The sequence below is a fragment of the Schistocerca nitens genome, chromosome 1 (assembly GCF_023898315.1).
Source record: "Schistocerca nitens isolate TAMUIC-IGC-003100 chromosome 1, iqSchNite1.1, whole genome shotgun sequence".
NCBI lineage: Eukaryota > Metazoa > Arthropoda > Insecta > Orthoptera > Acrididae > Schistocerca > Schistocerca nitens.
The window spans coordinates 538,953,559-538,975,218 of NC_064614.1; the positions used below are offsets into that span (position 1 = coordinate 538,953,559).

Here is a 21,660-nt window from a genome sequence, read left to right on the forward strand (position 1 = left end):
AATAAGCTGATATTGTTAATAAGGAATGACAGTAAAGAAAACAGAGATCGACAAGAGGTTTGCAAACTTACACCACTTATTGCCCGAACTGCCTGTTTCGGAGCCAAAAACATCATTTTGGAATGTAAAGAATTACCCCAAAATATAATACCATAAGACGTAAGTGAATGAAAATAAGCAAATTAGACTAATTTTCATGTCAGACAATCACTTACTTAAGATACTATTTGCATAGTAAAAAGGGCAGCATTAAGTCTTTGAACAAGATCTTGAACGTGGGCTTTCCACGACAGCTTACTATCTTCCTGAACACCTTGAAATTTGAACTGTTCAGTTAATCATATGCCCTTTCTGTGAAATTAAAATGTCGAGTTTAGTTGAATTGTGTGTTAGAATATAAAAACTGAGTCTTACTGTGATTTAGCGTTACTTTATTTTCAACAAGCCATGAACTTATGTCATTAACTGCACTATTTGAAACCGAGCCAATGTTACACAAAATATCCTTTACTAGCAAGCTAGTGTCATCAGCAAACAGAAATATTTTAGTTACCTGTAAAACTAGAGAGCCTATCACTTATATAAATAAGGAACAGGAGTGACCCAACACTGATCCCTGGGGCACACAGGTGACTTTAACACAGACTTTTTTTTTTAAAGCTAGTGTCATCAGCAAACAGAAATATTTTAGTTACCTGTAAAACTAGAGAGCCTATCATTTATATAAATAAGGAACAGGAGTGACCCAACACTGATCCCTGGGGCCTATCTGCACTGTTATCCCATTGCATCTCTTTCCATGAACATTTGCAGCTAAACAAACACTTCCAACAATAATCAATTGCCTAAATGCTGAAGATGACCGAATGGCTAACAGAAACAAATATACTACACAAGCTGATACCAGTAATTCCAGTAGTTCTCACAGTGTAGATGGGAGTGCATGAGACTATTGAGCTGTTGGCTCACGTTTGATCCCTGCTATAGTCAACTGTTTAGTTTTTGTACAGCTCTCTTGTTTGTTTTGAGGAAACCAAATGAAGAATACATCTGCAACACTGCCTCTGGCAGGATGCTTCAATTTGCGTTTGCAATGACCTGATTGGTTACCTATAATACTTAATAACTCTGAAATGATGCGACATATTGAATTTTTGCTAACAATTATTTCTCAGCCCACCCTCCCCTTCGACACCCTTATAAGCTTTCAGATGGATTCTGAGAACCCTTTATATAAATCTTCACAACAAAATCTCTTTTAATTTAACAATTACATTGTTACAATTGTTGCATTCCATCCTGGATTTTCCATTTCTTGATTTCTCTTTTAATTTACTCTTAAAAGATAGCATATGTTCCTCTTCACACTAACGATACAGGGGGTACCAGGCCACAGGTAACTGATCAATTTATTATTATTATTATTATTATTATTATTATTATTTAATAAAGAAAACAATATGACAGAATAACTTACCAAATGGCAAGGTGTTAAATATCAGATGCTTATTAATTAACAATGTAGATGAAACTTTTCAAATCATTGCACTATGACATTATCTTACCTTAACAGTTTCCAAACGGGCCTGTTTATCATGACGGCGTTTTTTGTAGATGTTTTCAATGTCACCTAAGGATACAAGTTCTCCCCTGCAAAAGAAACAATATAATGGTATTTCATTGCAGCCATTAATGTAGTGTGATGACTAACATAAACAAGTCATTATCATCAGCATCACATGTTTGCACCCACTGCTGGACAAAAGCCACTTCTAGACTAGTCCTTATATTAAGGTCTACAGTGATACTTAAATATTGCCATTCTTACTTTTATTTCATTCGCCCCAAGTCCACAATGTATTTCTTTTCTTCTGGAGTAATGCACTAAGGACAAACATGCTATTCTTCTCAACAAATTGTACTAATATTATGAGAAGGAAAGTTGCCACTCACCATATAGGGATGTTGAGTCGCAGATAGGCACAACAAAAAGATTTTCACACTTAAAGCTTTTGGCCAATGGCCTTTGTCAACAATAGGCATATAAGCGCACACACACTCACGCAAATGCAACTCACACACACGACTGCAGTCTCAGGCAATTGAAACCGCACTGCTAGCAGCAGCACCAGTGCATGATGGGAGTGGCGACTGGGTGGGGGAAAGAAGGAGGCTGGGGTGAGGAGGAGGAGGGATAGTATGGTGGGGATGGCGCACAGTGAAGCGCTGCAGGTTGGGCGGTGGGCGGTGGGCAGGTGAGAGGTGGGGCTTTTCTCTCAATTTTTCTCCTTTTCCACTACTTACCCCCTCCCCCCAAATCTCTTCCCAGCCCACCGCCCAACCTGCAGCATTTCATTATCTGTCATCCTCACCATACTATCCCTCCCCCTCCCTGCCCCAGCCTACTTCTTTTCCCCAACCAGTTGCCACTCCTATCATGCAATGGTGTTGCTACTTGCAGTGTGGTTTCAGTTGCCTGAGACTGCAATCATGTGTGTGAGTTGTGTTTGTGTGTGTGTGTGTGTGTGTGTGTGTGTGTGTGTGTGTGTGTGTGTGTGTCTCTATTGTTGACAAAGGCCATTGGCTGAAAGCTTTATTTGTGAAAATCTTTTTGCTGTGCCTATCTGCGACTCAGCATCTCCATTATATGGTGAGTGGCAACTTTCCTTCTCATGATATTGTTACATTCCATCCTGGATTTTCCATTATCATATTGTAGTAACGTATGACCTGCCATTTCTGGTGTTGTATCCAAAGTTGCAAGCTGTCTCTCTACCTTTTGTTCGTGCTTTCACCTTAAAATAGACCATTATCATTTTGTAATTGTATTTTCTGCATTCTTTTTAGTTTCTGCAACTCTCTGCAGATGTGAGCATGTGGCTGCATAGACTGGGATGATTTCCTTGGAATATACTTTATTTTTATTTTTAATAATATTTATGCTGTGTTGCCTCAGATTCCTTCAATATCACAAATATTGCTTTTAATTTTCTAGTTAGAATAACACGTACATCTGAATTTTCCTGCCACTTCGTTTCTACACAATAAAACACACAACCTCATTGTAATTCTATGTTGTTCTTTTTATCACATTTGAAACAAGTATACACAAATAATAATGATTTTGTCAAGGTGCCCTCTTCTTCACATTTTTTTTCCAATTTGAGCTAAATCATTCCTTACACTTTGAGTTCTTAATAAGCCAGATAGTCAAAATGTTCAATTAAAACCACATGCTAAAAACTGCTATAAAGTGTCCAGGAAAATTAGAAGAGCAACAAGAATGTTAAACAATGACGCATATTATGAGAGGTACCAATAAACCCAATGTGGAAAGAAAGAACCAGTAACACTGACTGGCATAAAGTAAATAACAGTAACATTACCATACCAACTGCAAAGAAAATCATTGAGGATCCAATGCAGACTGTTACAATACCTATTGAACACTAAGCAAGTGCAGTCCAAAATTTTATTACAAGCAATGGCATTTCGAAACCTCAACATAAAGTTCTTATTAATGAAAAAGCAATGTTTCTGTAAAATGTAACACCACCAGAAATTAAAAAAAAAAAAAAAAGCTATTTGTAAACTGAAGAACAAAATGACACATGACTCTGGTGGTATACCAGTCTGGTATGCTTTCCTCCAAACCTCATTCCTTATTACATATAATCCATGATAATTCCTATATTCATTCATCTGTGGCATATGAAATGAATTGATGGTGTCAGTGATAGTGGAGTGTGGTAAGTGACAGTCACATATAGTTATATTCTGAATAATCTGTGTATATACACTGCTTGACAACTGCTAATGAACGGAGATGATGTTGGAGAGAAATAATCACAGGTAATGGTGGACGACATGAAACACAGTACATACATAATAGGGGTGGAGTGATATTTATAACAAAACACTGTCAGATTTCACCATATGAGAAAGCAGGATAACAGAAATAAAAAGCGTTTTTTACAGGTCAGACTCCCAACATAAAGGTCGATATCGAACTCTCAGTAAGGAATATGTCCTCCTCAGGCAATCATGCAAATTTTGCACCTGTTATTCATGCCAGCTACCAAACTGTTCAAGAGTCCTTGGGGCAAATTGTCCCACTTGTCCCTCAAGGCGGTTCTCAGTTCTTGCATGGTTCAAGTTGGTGGGGTTTGTTGAGAAACACATTTGCTGAACATCCAGGAGACACACTTTACGGTTTAGGTCTGGGGAGTATGCAGGCCATTCCATATGTGCAATGTCTTCACTTTCCAGTGTGTTTGACACCTAAGTAGTCCTGAAAGGGTGGCCACTGTCATCCATAAAAAGAAAGTCAGGACCTATCATATCCCTAAACAGACAAACAAAATCTGGAATAATCTCCCTGTAATAAAGCTGTGTAACAGTACCTCACACAAAGATATGCAGCAGTGTAAACGTAGGCTTCTGTGGCCGTTGTCACAGTCAATAAAATTGTTGTGACTCGCCGATCATTTAAAGTGCCGCCGCGCAATTACGCACGTCCTCTACGTGCGGCGCTGTCTGCCTGCCAGCCATGCAGCAGCGGTGCCACCTAAGCGGCCAGCCGAGCAGCGGCCGCTAGACTGAGACTCAGTGCTTGTCTGAACGCTAACGTGTACACATGTCAACTTACTCTGTGACATATATGTGTTGTTGTGTCGTTCCTAAATATACTTGTTAAACTAGAAGTTCTAACAATTGGCGACGAGGATGGGATTTTTCCTTTTCACCGTTGACTCTCAGGGTTCCATGGCTACTGTCGAGCAACTCTTGCAAAATCTCCTTGAACAGCAAACGCTTCTAACAGCGGCGATTCGCGATTTCGTCGCGGCGTCAAATGCGGGCCGTTTCTCGTCGTTGGCTGTACCTCCTTTTCCTCCTTACGACGAGACGGCAGAAGACTGGTCGGATTATGAAAAACGTCTTCGACAGCACTTCTTGGCATTTTATGTCTCGGACGAACAAGCATGTAAGTCTCTGTTCCTTTCCTGGATTTCGCCTCAAATGTATCGGTTGTTGTTGCAATTGGCCCCTTTGAAGGATCCTGCGTCTTTGTCCTTTGCTGAAATGTGTTCCCTTCTGTCGGTCTATTTTCAAAAGCAAACGCATGTGGTAGCCTCTCGTGTTGCCTTTTATCGTTGTCACAAACAACCCAATCAATCTTATCGCGCTTGGGCTGCTGAACTTCACGGCCTCAGTCGAAAGTGTCACTTTGTTACTGATGTTCACAAAGAATCCTATGCCGATCCCATGGTACGGGATGCTATTATCCGGTCGGCGCCCGACAAAGAAGTTCGGCAACGTGCCCTTCAGTTGGCGAATCCGACTTTAGATGAAGTTCTCTCCATTGCGCAGTCTTTTGAAATTTCTCGCGCCGCTGGGGCACAAATAGAAGCGTGGGGTGACGTCGGGGAAATACAACCTCTGTGCGCTGTTGACGACGCGCGCGGCGTGTCCCCGCCGGCCGACGTGGCCGCAGTGCGCTCCCACGCACAGCCTCGGCCAAGCCGTAAACAAACCCCTAAGAAACTGCAGCAAAATCCCCGGCAACTTCCATCATGTCCACGGTGTTTTACGAAACATTCACGCGAGGATTGTCCACAACGTTGGGCTGTGTGTCACAATTGCAAAAAGAAGGGTCATGTGTCTTCCGTTTGTAAATCCGACCGCATATATGACGTTCATGAACATGACGCTGATTCTGATTCTGTGTTGTCTGTCAATTGCACTTCTTCCCTTTCAGGGAAGTTATTCCTCACTGTCCAAATCCTTGGTCGAGATGTTCGCATGCAAGTGGATACCGGTTCTGCCGCCACTATAATTAATTCTCAGACGTATCTTCAGCTGGGTTCTCCACTCCTGTCCCCTGTCACTCGGCAATTACGGACGTACAATAAACAGAAGATTTCTCTCTTGGGACAATTTAATGCTGAGGTATCTTACAAATCCGTCGTTCGCACTGTTCCCATATTTGTGGTCGACCAGGGCAACGCAGAAAATCTTTTTGGTGTCGATGCCTTCCGCGTTTTTGGGTTCTCCATAGATGACGCTGTCAATATTGTCTCTGACGCTATTCCTTATGCTCAACTGGATTCTTTGTCGACGACCTTTTCGTCCATTTTTTCTCCTGGGTTAGGCCGTGCACACGACTTTGAAGCTCATATCACGCTCAAACCCACTGCTCGGCCTAAGTTTTTTCGGGCTCGGCCCATTCCTGTGGCCCTTCGTGATCGGGTCAAACAGGAGTTGGATCGTCTCACTACTTCAGGGGTCTTGCTTCCTGTCACTTCCAGTGAGTGGTCCTCTCCTGTCGTTGTAGTTGCCAAGCCCAATGGTGCTATTCGTCTCTGTGGCGATTTCAAAGCCACGGTAAATGCTCAATGCCTCATCGACACTTACCCTATGCCCCGTCCTGAAGAACTGTTCACTAAACTCGCTGGAGGGCGGTATTTTTCTAAAATTGACCTGTCAGAAGCTTATCATCAACTTCCTCTCGACGCTGCTTCCCGGCAGTTTCTGGTTCTTAACACGCCTTTCGGCCTCTATCAATACCAACGCTTGCCATTCGGGGTTGCTAGTGCCCCTGCTCTCTTTCAGCGATTCTTGGAACAATTATTGCTCCCTGTCCCTGGGTGTATCAATTACATGGACGACATTGTTGTCACGGGCTCCACCACTGACGAACATCTTCAAAATCTCCACACACTTTTTAATGTCTTACAGACTGCAGGTCTTAAGTGTAATCTTCAGAAATCACAATTTTTTCAGGCATCTATCACGTACTTGGGGTTTCAACTCTCTTGGGATGGTATTCGTCCGCTTCAACAAACTGTCGCTGCGATCGATGCCCTTCCTCGCCCTACGTCTGTTAAGGAACTGCAGGCCTTCTTGGGGAAAATCGCCTACTATCACAAGTTTTTACCGTCTGCAGCGTCGGTGGCTCAGCCGTTGCATCGCCTGTTGCATAAAAACGTGCCTTTTCACTGGTCCGCGTCATGTGACGCGGCTTTCCAGAAATTGAAGACTATGCTGATACAGGCCCCGTGCCTAGCTACTTATCGACCTGGCCAACATCTTGTCCTTGCTACAGACGCCTCTCAATACGGGGTTGGGGCAGTCCTTGCGCACCGTTTTTCTGACGGTTCGGAACAACCCATTGCTTATGCCTCCAAAACGCTCACGGATGCCCAACAAAAGTATTTTCAGATTGAGAAAGAAGCTTTGGCCATCATTTATGCTCTTCATAAGTTTGGTGTTTTTCTCTATGGCACAAAATTTCATCTTGTTACGGATCACAAACCACTTGTTTCCTTGTTTCACCCATCAACGTCACTTCCCGACAAGGCTGCACACCGCCTCCAGCGTTGGGCTCTTTACTTGTCCCGTTTCAACTATGAGATTCATTTCCAGCCAACGGCTCAACATGCGAATGCTGATGCTTTGTCTCGCCTCCCCATGGGCCCTGCTCAGGCATTCGATAGGGACGAACTTTTGTGTTTCCACCTGGATGTTGCCGAGCAGCGGGTTGTGGACGGGTTCCCCATCACTGGGGACCGGCTGGCGGCTGCTACGGGTTCTGACCCTACCCTCTCCCGGGTTTTACGCTGTATTCAGACGGGTTGGCCTGATCGCCCGTCCGCTAAGACTTCTGATCCGTTGCGGAACTACTACCCTTTGTGCTACCGCCTCACGGCTAGGGATGGTGTTATCCTCCTCTCCACTGACAATGTTTCGCCGCGTGTTGTGGTCCCCGCGTCTTTGCGTGCTTCGGTCTTGTGCCTCCTTCACCAGGGGCACTGGGGTGTGTCGCGCACCAAATCTCTGGCGCGCCGTCATGTGTACTGGCCTGGCATCGACTCGGAAATCGTACACATGGTCGCTGCCTGCGGCCCTTGTGCGTCACAGGCCGCTGCCCCGAAGTCATCTTTGTCACCGTGGCCTTCGCCTGAGAAGCCCTGGGAGCGCATTCATGCTGATTTTGCGGGACCCTTTTTAGGTACTTATTGGCTCCTCGTAATTGACGCCTACTCTAACTTTCCTTTCATTGTCCGTTGCACGTCACCTACCACCGCGGCAACCACCAGTGCTCTCGCCCGCATTTTTTCTTTGGAAGGCCTCCCCTCTACTCTTGTTACTGATAATGGTCCGCAATTTGCCTCTTCTGACTTCGCGGATTTTTGTGCTCGTCATGGTGTTACGCATGTCACGGCCCCGCCATTCCATCCACAATCCAACGGTGAGGCTGAACGACTGGTCCGCACGTTTAAGGCTCAAATGCGGAAACTTCTGACTTCTTCTACTGCTGATGAGGCGCTTCTCCAGTTCCTGGCGTCTTACCGTTTCACCCCTATGGGCGATCACAGCCCGGCTGAGCTCTTACATGGCCGACAGCCCCGCACTCTACTTCATCTTCTGCGGCCTCCCACCTCCCGGCCGCGGGTGCCGTCACTTGGTCGGTTCACCGCCGACGACCTCATCTGGGTACGGGGATATGGCAGGCGGCCAAAATGGAGCCCGGGCCGCATCTTAAGACACCGTGGCAGACGCCTGTATGAAATCCAGATGGACACAGGTGTTGCAGTGCGTCATTCGGACCAGCTTCGGCCTCGGGTGCCAGCAACACCTGTTCCGAATGCTGCCACACCACCCTTGACTCTCCCTGATGCTCGGGATCTTGGCACATCTCCATACTCACAACGCCGCCCTCTACCCGTCATCGCGATGCCAGCACCAGAACGGATGCCACCAGACGACGTGCCCATGCGGGAACCGGAGGACCAACCAGTGTCAGAGTACATCTACTCGCCTCCTCCTCCAACAGACGCTGACGCATCGCCCATGTCTCCTGTCATATCAACTGGACTTGCCGCAACGGGCAGATTGGTGCGTGGGGCCCCAGCAGATTCGACCCCTACGTCTCCTGTCATCTCGACCCGTTATCATCGGGGACACTTCCGTCCGTACGGGAAGCCTCCTTCTCGAGACTTTACGTCGAGTCACACAACGCCTATGGACGTCAGCCATCTCCAGGACACATCCATCAAGACCAGTGCAACAATTTCAAAGGGGGGAAAAGTGTTGTGACTCGCCGATCATTTAAAGTGCCGCCGCGCAATTACGCACGTCCTCTACGTGCGGCGCTGTCTGCTGCCAGCCATGCAGCAGCGGCGCCACCTAAGCGGCCAGCCGAGCAGCGGCCGCTAGACTGAGACTCAGTGCTTGTCTGAACGCTAACATGTACACATGTCAACTTACTCTGTGACATATATGTGTTGTTGTGTCGTTCCTAAATATACTTGTTAAACTAGAAGTTCTAACAAAAATCCTTCTGGGTTTGAGGCTGCATTGTCTTCTGTAAAATTCCGACGTTTCGGCAAAATTTTACAGAAGACAATGCGGCCTCAAATCCAGAAGAATTTTATTGACTATATGCAGCAGTCTTTGTCCACTGTGGATAAAGCCTGTTCACACCATAATGTCTAAACCAAACTGACAACATTCATGAACATTCTGTCGTGCGTAATGTGTTCCCCCCTCTCTACACTAACTGGTGGCCAGAAGTACTTGTCACAGTAAAGTAGGTCCACGGAGAACATCCACTGGGACCACTGTTGTTGACGCCAACCAGCACGCCCCCTAGACCAATGATCTCTTTCTTGACCATGGCTTGGTTCAGAGGGATGCATTTAACAGGGTTTTGAGCATAAAAATCATCCTGATATAACCAGCACAAAATGGTTGTGGAAGAGACAGATGTACCATTAGTGACTGCAAGGTCTCCAGTGATCTGCCTACAAGCGAATAGTCTGTTCCTTTCTGCAATTAGAGCTACTATCAATCTTCTTGCAGTGTGGTCATCCGCCTATGACCAATGGAATGCTTATGCATAGCATTTCCACCTTCAACAGCGTTTTTTGACCATGAAATGACACTTTTAGATACACCAATTACTGTGGATACAGTATTGACACTATGACTGGCTTAGAGCCCAGCAACTGCTCGTGCACTATCATTAGCATTCATGTCCTGCAGACATGTTGCCACACCACAGGGATCATTTCAATAACCTTCATCAAACACGGTACTGCCTGAACAGTCGAATGTATACAGACAGTTCGAGCACAGGCTTCACTGCAGTTAACATGTCCCGCCCTACACATTTCCTTTTACTATCATTGGTCAGGTGGTCCATTGAAATTGACAGTTGTTCTGAAGCATGTGTCAGTTGCTCCTTAGCAATTATCAAGCAGTGTATATCTGATTAAGCCCTTTCCATTACTGGACCCCTGTGTGCAAAAAGCAAAAAAATGCTGGAAACAGTTGAAAATGTAATTCTTCAGTTCTGTTTGTCTTTCCTTGTTTTTTCATCAGCTCCCAATGGGTGCAAGCAAAATCCTTAAAAAACAGAGAAACAGTGAGAGATTTCCTTACTACATGTCTTCTATTCATATTTGCAATGATTTCACTAGCTGTCTTTGGAGTTAATAATTATCTCTGCTGTCAATACTATACATTGAAATCTCTAAGAACTGCCCCTAATACATACTTGAATTTTACCATTAATTGAAAAACACTAGAATTTCCAAACTGTGTCATTACTCAATGAATTTATAAAAGCCTTGATACGATGTACTTCCTCATACACATAAGTTTAAAATTACTTATTTTTAATAAGAGGTATTCTATAAAAAAAAGTAGCAACCAGCATATAATAATAAAATCAAATGCTGCTATACTTCTGAGCAGGTGTTTCCTCTTCATTCGGCCTCTTGCGTTTTTTTGAGGGTCCTGAGACTTGCTTCCGCAGGAGCTCAGTATCTATCTGCTTGAAGTCTTCATCAGTTAATATTCTCATTGTACTGATTTCTTTGGCTAAGTGTACTTTATCCACCTAAAACAAGGAATCCATGTTGATGACTGAGTTTAGTTAAGCTAACATATGATCTGTTATTGTTACAATGTTATTGCAATGGCACATAAAAGAATTTGAAATTTAAGATAACAACTGTTTAGCAAATGTACGTAATAAGAGATGTAAAAATCATAATACTTCATTGTTATCATCATCTGCACAGTTTGTATTATTTTCAGAAGGTTCTTCATCAGAGGAATGGTGAACATCAACCCATCCATCATCATCATCGTCATCCTCATCACCACCATCAGAGTCATCACCCTCACTGTCACTGCCACCTTCACCATCACTTGAATCACCATCTTCATTGTCAGTTGTTTCTGCTTCTTGGAGATCAGCATCCTTTGGAACAAAAACATTCCAATAAAGCCAAAAACGGTGAAAATTTAATTTAAAAGGTTTTGTCTCAAGGCAAAATTGTCATACCTGTGATTGTTTTTTTACAAGAACTTCTGCACCTGGCACATAATCCTTTGCATCTACTTCACCGTACTGCTTTACCTTTAACTCAATTGAAGCTTCAGTTGGGCGTCCCTGAAAAAGTGGTTTACTTAGACATGCAAATTGTTATACGAAATAAATAATTCATTATAGCAGGAAAGTTCTGGCACATAAATGATCTGGTATATAAAAAATTCGTTACAATAACACAATGCGCAGAAAGGAAACAATAAACAAAACATGGGAAGGCAACACTTACATATAGCTGACTGATTAACTACATGTGAAAGGTTGCCTTTCCTCGATTTGTTTGCCTTAGAAACTAACAGACTGCACTAAAAGGAGTAGTACAACACATTTGGTAAAAAGGACACATACACACATAGTCTTAATGAAATATCTATGTTCTAAAAAGAAACTGAAAAAATGGCAAGTGCCTTTTCACGGCATTTTATACAAATCAACAAAGTAAATCACACTGAAACATACCACCATAAATATAAGGCAAGTAACACTAATAGTAAAATTGCTGATGATGAAAAGAGGGATGTGGTGGGGAGGGGGGGGGGGCAGAAATGTCACAAAATTGAAAAATGAGCAAATGAAGTAAAAGGAAGTACAATACACTTCTTGAAAATCACATTAAGTTATAATACAACCAACTGAATGCACATCTCCTTTCCTGTTTTCAGACGTTGGAGAAGATATGGCAATGGCAGAAACTAAAAAGATCTTCATCCAAAAATTGAAGAGGAAAATACCTTGAGAAATTTAGGGCAGGTAACCACTCACAGATGGCTCATGACTGGCATATAGGCCAGTATAGGGTGCAACAAAAATGTATTGCCAAACTTTCAGGAAACATTCCTCATATGTAGAGGAAGAAAATAGTCATATGGACTTGGGTTCAGAAACACTTTATTTCCAAGTTATAGCTCAGTTTCTACAACTCTTCAACAAACTGATCATGGGTATCAGCAATGTATGAAACACATCCTCAGGGTTGAAGTTCAACACATTGTTGAATTACCTACTTGCAGAAGTGTACCTATGCAGGAGAATCAGCTGCTAATAGTGCCTGCACATGCTGTACATGGTACGGACACAGAAGGTTCTCAAGTAGCACTCTCCAGACACTCATGTCTTCAATATTACATGTTGCAGCTAATTGTCTTGTGTTGACACTGCACAAAAGTAGTTCTTCCTCCAGCTGAGGTATCCTCATCCGTCTAGCCCTCCCCCATTTGCGAGTAATAGGCTCAAACATCCCAAGATCCTTAAGACGAAGAACAACTGCTTCAAATATCCTCCCATCAGGACACTGTCATTCTGTAAACTTCTCCCGATATGAACACTGAGTGCCACAGACATTACCATCTGCCAAATCGACATTAGAGTACACTTTTACTGCACTGTACCAGAAACTGAGTCCTTGATGAATGAGGTTAGTTGCACGCCAACACAAGCAGTGAAGTGAGTCACACATCAACATTATCTGTGTTATATTGGAACAACAGTCCTTGGCAGTGAACATAAAAGGTACAACTTTTTGTACATTATAACCAAATGTAACCAAGAGCATATTTTGAACATGTATGGAAACATTTCATGTAATGCTGTTACAGTCTGTTTCTGTGTGGTTAATGTGATTACCACGAAGTAGAAAACAAGTCCTAACATGGAAATAAAGGTTTCAGGACCCATGTCAATATAACACATTTTATTTTTCTATGTGTGAGGAATGTTTGCCGAAAGTTTGGCTATACCTTTTTTTACATCCTATTTACAGGCATGCAGATAATAACTTTTGGCTTTTAAACTACTGTTCATCCATAAAGTTTAAGTGGGTGTTGAAAAAATAAATTCAAAGGCATTGCATCTACTTCTATTCTTGAGGTCTTGTTGCTCGTTATTTTAATTTCAAAATTGTTAATAATGATACCTTCAGTCATGGTAACAGTTGGTTTATTGTTACTGTTGTAAGAGCTCATAGTAGTGCTCCTGCCACTGCTAGGTTGGAGAGATTTGATTCCCGTAAAGTGATTGCTTATTGCGCGTATCAAATTGGTGACAACATTTACAGCCCTTAAACCAAATAAACCCACCTTCCCTACTCCCTACCCTGTGTCTGCTATGAGCTCATGGAGTCATGGCCTTATCAGATTAGTAAAAAGACCTGCCAAAACCTTTATGTGCAACGTCACCAATGTTATAGGCGCGGTAAGCAGTCGCATTAGGTGAATCAAAAGTTTCCAACCCAGCGGCAGCAGCACGTGCACTCCTTGTGGCTAGATTACGCATGCACAACACAGAGATGCATGATGTAGCACGGCTCCCATGAAGTCTCACAAGTGTGATTCTAGAGTTGGCCTTCATTTTACAGGGCTCCTTGGGCATAAACACGGTGAAGGCAGAAGAGATAATGCAATGTTTGCAGTTAGATTAGGAACTGTGTGCTATATAAGGGAGCCCCTTTGGGGAACTGATTTACATGGCTGTTGCAGATGCAACTGCACTGAATGGATCTACTGTGCCATGCCGCACTGCACCGTCAATGTGTGCTTCAGTGCACTAATATCTTCAAGTTAATTATAAACATGGAAATGATGAGTGTTATAGGAGTGGGTGTAAAAAAAAAAAAAAAAAAACTGAAAGGAGTTGCATCTACTTGTATTCTTGATGGGCCTTGTCTCTTTACTGGCTGCAATTTTAATTTCAGTACTGTTAATAATGGTACCTTCACTCCTGGTAATGGTTGGTTTGTTGTTGGTGTTGTAAGAACTCATAGTAGTGCTCCTGCTGCTGCTGGGTAAGAGAGTTTTGATTCATGCAATGTGATTGCTTGTCGCACCTACCACATTGGCAACATTGTGGTTGCATTCGTAAATTCAATGAATGAGACTGCATGAAAGCATGGAATTCATTTGCTGGAAATTTTTGGGAAAACATGAAGCTGAAAATGATGTTGAACTGGTCAACAAGATGCTTAACAGTTTCAAACCACTTGGGTGGAACCTGAGTATTAAGGTACACCATCTACACAGCCACTTAGATTGTTTTCCTGAAAATTTGAGACACTCCAGTGAGGAACAATGTTTAAAATTCTACCACAGTATTAAAACTATATAGGACAACTACCAAGGAATATGGGATCCAGACAAGATGGCAGATTACAGCTGTTGTTTAAAAAGGGCTGTTCCAAACACGTTCAAGAATGTCACGGAAAAAAAGCTTCTGAACTGTACAGTAGGTTATTAGTTTCACTGATGATTTATTCCTTTATTTTTCTTATAATACTATTTGTATAACATAACAATAAAAATTTCATGTAGTTTTTTATTTGATTGGTATATTTAACCGAAGATAGTGTAATGTATATTTCACTAAAGTGTTTTATCTTAGGAATTTGAGCTCTTAGGCAAAAACTAATGCTATATTTGAATTCAGGGCATCATGAATTTATGAAATCAGCACAAAACCAACTGTAGGCCTGTGCAATGCTTCACACACATTCACAATCTACAAACTTAAATACAAGGTATGACTGTGCAACACACTCACACATACTTCTCTTACTCCACACAAGCATATACTGTATGAATCACTGTTGTTGACTGATTAAACCATCTGTACAAACAGCAGTTTAAAAATTCACATTTCAAACGCAAGAACATGAATAATAACTCTAATAGCACCTTAATTATGTTTCTAAAACACTGCCAATTATTTCTCAAAGTAAAATGATGGAAGACATGAACATACTCGGTCTTTCTTATGAAGCATCTTGGGCATTGAAACACGGAATAGCTGTATGAGAGATCTAGCAGCCATCATGACACTGCGGTCTCTATAGTGTTTATACTGTGCTAAGTCACGCAAAAGATCCTCGTTCATCACCAATGGACACCGAGCACAAATTTCACGGACTGCATTCAATCTATAGCAAAAAAACTGGTTTCATTAAAAATGCTGGGATGGAATGTAATATGAAATTTGTAGATCTTACATTATCTTCTATTAACATAAAACACTATAACAATGTCAACATAACTAGAGACACAAAAGTAGCTCAGATCTAACAAGTATGAAATAATATCTCTACCATGGCATTAGAGTGAGATTAGAATTAGTATAGCAAGATAAAAGGGAGTCATGAAAAGCTTTATCATAATTGTCACACCTGGATTTAAGCCACACTTCTGAACTAAGTTTTTTAATTTAATTTTGAGAAAAATATCTGAGATGGAAACAACTTCACATAGAAATCCACTAAGTTAAACATGTAAACATATTTCCTACAAATTCATGTAGACCATTGCAGCTGTAAAATGAGAATACTCCTTCCAACACTCTTAGTGCCAAAAATATTTTTAAAGTTTTTATGTTTGTTTTTAGTCATAACGACTTGAACAGAAGACTGCACTGAAGAGCCATCTACTATTATCATATTTCATCTTACCCACCCTAAACACTCAACTATTGCTGGTTACTGTGCTCACATGGGAAGATTTTCACTTCTGTATACAACCCCTAGGGGGCGTACCCCGGGCAACACTATAACATGGCACAGTTACAAAAAGTCAACACAACTACACTACTACTGTGATCAGACACACTGACATCTCCCAATCCATAAAAAGGCAAATAGAGCAAACAAGTTATTTTAACATGATGAGACTGAATGTACATCACTTCAACATAGAGGATTATATGAGGGCAAAGGAAGAAACATCTGAAAAAAATTTTACCAGAGAAAGAGTAAGCATTATATTCTTGAAGAGATTAACTGACTGATGATACAATCATTCAACTCAAAATACCAGGATTTACTAAATTTGGCTACACTGGCCATGACAAACATGGTATGGTCACTAGGTGAAAAATGAACTAGGGAAGTTAGACACAAATATGACACTAGCAGGACATGCAATAGATATAAAACTGGGAGAGCTGATGCTTTATAGAGTCTATACACCTCCATCACAAAAATGGCCCATAGATATTTGAACCAAGGCTAACCATCCAGCACATAAACACCAGTTATTTTAAGTCTCAACACTCCAGATGGGTCCACCTGAGGTCCACAGCTGAAGTCATTGGACTGAATGACGGGGCACAAAATCAGGACCTACATCTCCTGTTTGACACCAAGTACACAACGATCTTCAAATCAAAGGCATAAAGCACAATGTCAACACCTGACGTCACTTTGTCACATGAAGAGCAACAGGCACACTTGTGCATTCTACAATAGGTGTACTCGAAGTGTTCCCATGGAGAAAGCATTTCCTGATAATTGTAGAGGTTGGACTATCAATCTTAATCATAAAAAGCACCCCAATCCCATGCTAAAACTGGAGGAAAGCTGACTGGAATAAATGTCAATCCTACATCGAGAATACAATAAATAACCAAATAACTACAAAATATTCACAAACCTGATACATAAAATGGCCCTAAAAGATATTCCTCATGGGTTGAGGAAGGAATACACTCCCTGCTGGATGACAGGGTGTGAAACACTAATGGTGCAATTTAAGATGAGCAGAGATGATGAGACTGCAGAACAATTGGTCAATCCTATGAAAAAAGAATGCAAGAGCAGATGGAATGAGGCAACAGAAAGTCTAGATTTTACCCATTCCAACAGGAAGAGCTGGGGCCTACGGCAGAAATTAGGCAGTGCCGAGGCACCTCACAGGTCATCTCTTGCTTCTAGTCCATGTGATATTGTGACTGCCCTGAAACATATCTCCAAAATGCAACTAAAGAAACCTGAAAAGAAAGAGATTTTCATAAACTTGAACATTACTTAAAAATCCAGCCAATGTGGATATGTGAATGAAATGGAAAGACAAGAGATTACCTAGGCCTTGAAGCTAATGGAGACAGGAAAAGCAGCCTGATCTGATGAGATATTACCACAATTCTTGAAGGAATTGGGAATTTTAGGAAGGAGGAGGTTGGCCAAACTCTGCCCTGATTAGACTGGGTACGCTCCCTAAGATCTGGAAAGAAGCAGGAGTCATTGCAATTCTGAAACCTGGAGTAACTAGAAATAACGTTAATAAATTCAGACTGATACCCCTGCTATGTACCTACTTATGAACTATTTGAAAGAATTTTAATGACTAGATTAACGGCATACATCAAGGCCAACCTTTCTGCATACCAAAGCAGAAAGAAACTTGCAATTAAGTGCTGTCTCTCACAATCTATACTGAGAAAGGTTTCCAAAACAAGATTAAAACTGCCCTTGTCCTTTTAGATCTTACATCAGCCTATGATATACATTTATAGACTTACAAGTTACTCAAATACAAGTTAAGAGAAGAGCATTATTCTGAATAATGGCCTGTTACAGGATTTGGCACTAGTACCCTTTCTTTTTAATCTATATATTGCTGACATACCAGACACCAACTGCATATGCTGAGGACCTGACCATCGCTTGTCAAAGGAAATGACCTCAACAAAATACTGAAAGCAGACCTGTAAGTACCGTACATCTACTATTCCAAGTGATCTGTTATGCTGTCCAGTCGAAACTGGCTGGAAGGATCTGGGGTTGTAGAACAAGCACATCGAGGACTTCAGTGTGACTGAATACTGTTTGCCAGTCTGGATGAGGAGCGCACACACAGTTAAAGTGGATGTGCCACTGATGGTGACAATGTGGATAATTTCTGGAACACTCAGGGCCACCCCATGTGCCTAGCTCCCTGCCCTTGCAAAAATGGAGCCCCCTCAAATTAGGTGATCCAGTTAGCTAGAAGAGCATACAGAAAAATCCAAGGCAACCCAGAACTCCCTATATATCATGACATAGTACCTACAAACAGACTTAAATCCAAGACACATTTATCGAAAATTGATAAAGAACTGGAAGGCTTTGACTCGAAGGTAGTGTGGAAAGAATCATGGGCTGTAAGTGGACATAAGAACGTAATAAGAACCATAATTTGGTGGACGGCCTCAACAAGTAGATCAACAGATTCAACCTCTCCAGGAAACTGTGGAAAACTTTGAAACATGCCAAACAAGTGTAGGTAGATGCAAACAACTGATGAACAAGTTGGACCTATCGAAAGTCCTGAATGTGGGTGCGGTGAAATCCAATCAACTGACCATGTACCTGTATTTGAAGTGCATAGTTATGAAGGCAAATGAAGGACATACACATGTACTCCCCTCAGCACAAGAATATCTGTAATATTGTATAGCATTAAAAGAATATATGTAAAGAGTGTTATAATTCAGGATAGAGCTGTAAGAACATTATAGTTAATGCATTATGTGATGATTGCCTTTGTAAAAGCTGGGCAAGTGACACCTCCAATCCACTGTCCACATATCAAGGATACAAACCATTTCTCAAGCATCTCACCCCATTACTACACAGATCCCTGCTTGTCATTATCTGCAACACCTCTGTTTACAACATCATCATATTTACACATGATTTTGTCATTGTCAAGCACTACTTCTCCCTTGAAAGAGATGTTTCCCACACAAGCTGTTTTTCAGTCTCATTTTACTTTTATTTTGCATGCTACACTATTTCAGCTTCGCAGCCATTCTCAAGCAACTACACATGCCAGGAAGTACAAAATAACCACTGGTTATTCACTAGATGAAAATCAGATTACAAACAGAATAAAAAGAGCATTTACAATATTTAACTCTGTCTTTAAGAATAATGATGGGGATCTGTACATTATATTACTTCATTTTATGATTGTAAACTGTACTGTTACATAACAGAGTGTTACTGGAATAACTTATATTTTGATAGTATCCTTTACGATCCTTGTACGCACGATAAAGAGAAAATAATCCTTCTTTCCTTACCTTCCTAACATTCATGTTAATATCTTAAGATAACATAGATCACACATAGAGTGTACATGTCCATACAAGTTGTTTGCCATGTTATGTGTCTGCACGTAGTTCTGTGCACACAATAGTAAACAACTTAGTTGTGCATTATTTTTTGTACTGAACAAAATATCATGGCTACAGTTCTCAAGCTTAATAATGTGGTAAACCATTTTATTATATGACATTTTAAACTATTACATACTTGCTGTTTTTACCTGCACTTACATACTGTTTAATTTTTATTTTACTTTATTGTATATCAGGCCAACCACAGACTGGCCATGAAATTATGTCACTGTAATCTAAAATGTAAGTTATTAATGCCTTAAAAATTGTAAGTGCCCTTTTTACTCTGTTTTTAATCTGATTTTATTGCAGTGACTATAAGCAATGGTTAATTTGTGGTTTGTATTTTGTGTTTTCTAATATGTATTGATTTACTTGAGAATGGCTATTAAGCTGAAATGTAGTATACAAAGTCAAAAAACCTGGAAAACAGTCATTCAGCAAACATATTCCTTTTAAAAAAAACTTATCACTGCTGTGGAGGTTGTTGCAATTAAACTATCTTTCCAAATATCCTGCAAACACCAAGTCCACCACCTCACTCATTCCTTAAACACCTAATCCAATACAACATTATCCACAACTACTACTTAGTCAGGTCGAAGATATATAAACATAACTGCAGTACCACTATGGACATTCATATGACACCTCATAAGGAAACCTGTTTAAGGGCCTCTACATTACACAAAACCTTCCTAGCCACTCAAGAACCTCTAGTCTCATTCAGATTCACTCATGATACTGTCACGGACTGGATACAGGGTCAGTACACTATCCTCATTCCTCCACAACCTCAACATGTTCCTCCTATAGGCTTCATTTACTCCCCCTTAACCTTGTGTACCACCTTTGTGGAAGATGACCACCTCCCCGTTACTTCCATAAAAACATCTGTTCATACCAGGTCCACCCACAATTAATGGTACCCTTCTTTTGATATGGTCAATTTTGATAGCCACCATCAACAGTACCCTCTTTTGGGCAGTTATCATCCTTCAAACCCTTTATCTTCCTGGCTTTTCCTCTAGTCCCTGTCACACACACACCTCCATCCCCAACCTCCCACTTGGTCCGTTTAAACTGAAGTCATATTTTCCCCTGTTCTGTCCCTTTAAACTAAAGTCACATTTTCCCCTGTTCTATCTCCCTGTATCCCCCCACTCCCACTCAAAACTTCACCTCAAAATACCAACACTTATTCCTGTGCCAGGATTGCTCACCAGTGCTCTATTCCTATCCCAGTCTCATGCAGCCTCCTCTTCTTAGCCATCAATCACACTTCCCTCCCTGACACCACCTGCCTATGTTTTGTATTAGTTAGCTCCTCTACTAACACAAAGAAACAAAGAATTCACTGCTTTTTACCATAAGTAAATCTAAACCCCCCCCCCCCCAAACAGCTGTACAATAATATAGTTAATTTAGTTTAGTGGTTGCAATGTAACATTATTCTTTACTACTCTTTTTTCATTCATGCTTCTTTTGATATCAATTACGCATGCACTTGAGCAAAAGTATATATTTGCTGCCAGATCATTTCTACTTATCAGAAAATGAATTAACATTTTTTTAGCTCTCTCTTATTCTGGTAGGTGTTGTTTTGAGAGAACATAAGTCAGGTATGTGTACACAATTTATCTGATTTCATTCAAAATACATGGTGAGTTCTTAACATATTTGTGTTGTCTGCAGTATTTTGAGGATTACACTTTAACATTATCTATGTTTGAAAAATATCTAGGATCCTTGAAAAATAACGATTACAGCTCAGCAGCAAAGATCCCAAACAGGAGGAGAAGAAGCAATTTCTTAAATATTATAACTGCCTCTATTCGGCCCTCAACCCTGACCAAAGTAATATCGAACTACTTCTCGATGGTTGTCAAGCTCTAATGTACTAGTCTTTACTACTTCATTTATTTCAGTCATCCCCTCTTCAGTTTTATGTACTGACCCTTTACTTGCTGCACTCAATATCTCAAGCAAACTAAGATGCTCCAAATTCCACATTGTTGCTCACAGCCTTAACTATTCAATGTGCCACAATCTCCGAGTTTTCATTGTCTGCTTCCACTTCACCAAAATCTTGTTCAACAGTCTTCCAATCTATACTTCAATTTAAATGGTCACTTATCTATCCCAACAGTCAGGTTTTCTTTCAAATCATTTACTTCAGCTCCTATCTGCTAATTCATGCTAACCATAAGTTGTTCATATTATTCATTTGTTCCAATGAGTGGATGCTCAAAGACAAGAGTCTCACTCTCCTAAACTATTGTCATGGTTAACATTTTGAATTTTTTACAGTGGATTTCTTTGAGGAAAACTTTCTGAGAATG

At 41.1% G+C, this 21,660-nt stretch overlaps 1 protein-coding gene across 3 annotated transcripts in view; it reads right to left on the minus strand.

Moving 5' to 3' along the window:
• Nucleotides 1-21,660, minus strand: part of LOC126253672 (protein SDA1 homolog) — a 208,504-nt gene that overhangs the window by 42,086 nt on the left and 144,758 nt on the right. For all 3 annotated transcript variants that reach the window (XM_049955205.1, XM_049955196.1, XM_049955211.1), the window contains exons 14-18: nucleotides 15,134-15,308; nucleotides 11,357-11,464; nucleotides 11,066-11,272; nucleotides 10,752-10,906; nucleotides 1,566-1,650 (exon numbers count right to left, since the gene is read on the minus strand). In XM_049955205.1, the coding sequence (XP_049811162.1) occupies nucleotides 1,566-1,650; nucleotides 10,752-10,906; nucleotides 11,066-11,272; nucleotides 11,357-11,464; nucleotides 15,134-15,308 (730 nt within the window). The remainder of the gene's footprint in view (nucleotides 1-1,565; nucleotides 1,651-10,751; nucleotides 10,907-11,065; nucleotides 11,273-11,356; nucleotides 11,465-15,133; nucleotides 15,309-21,660) is intronic.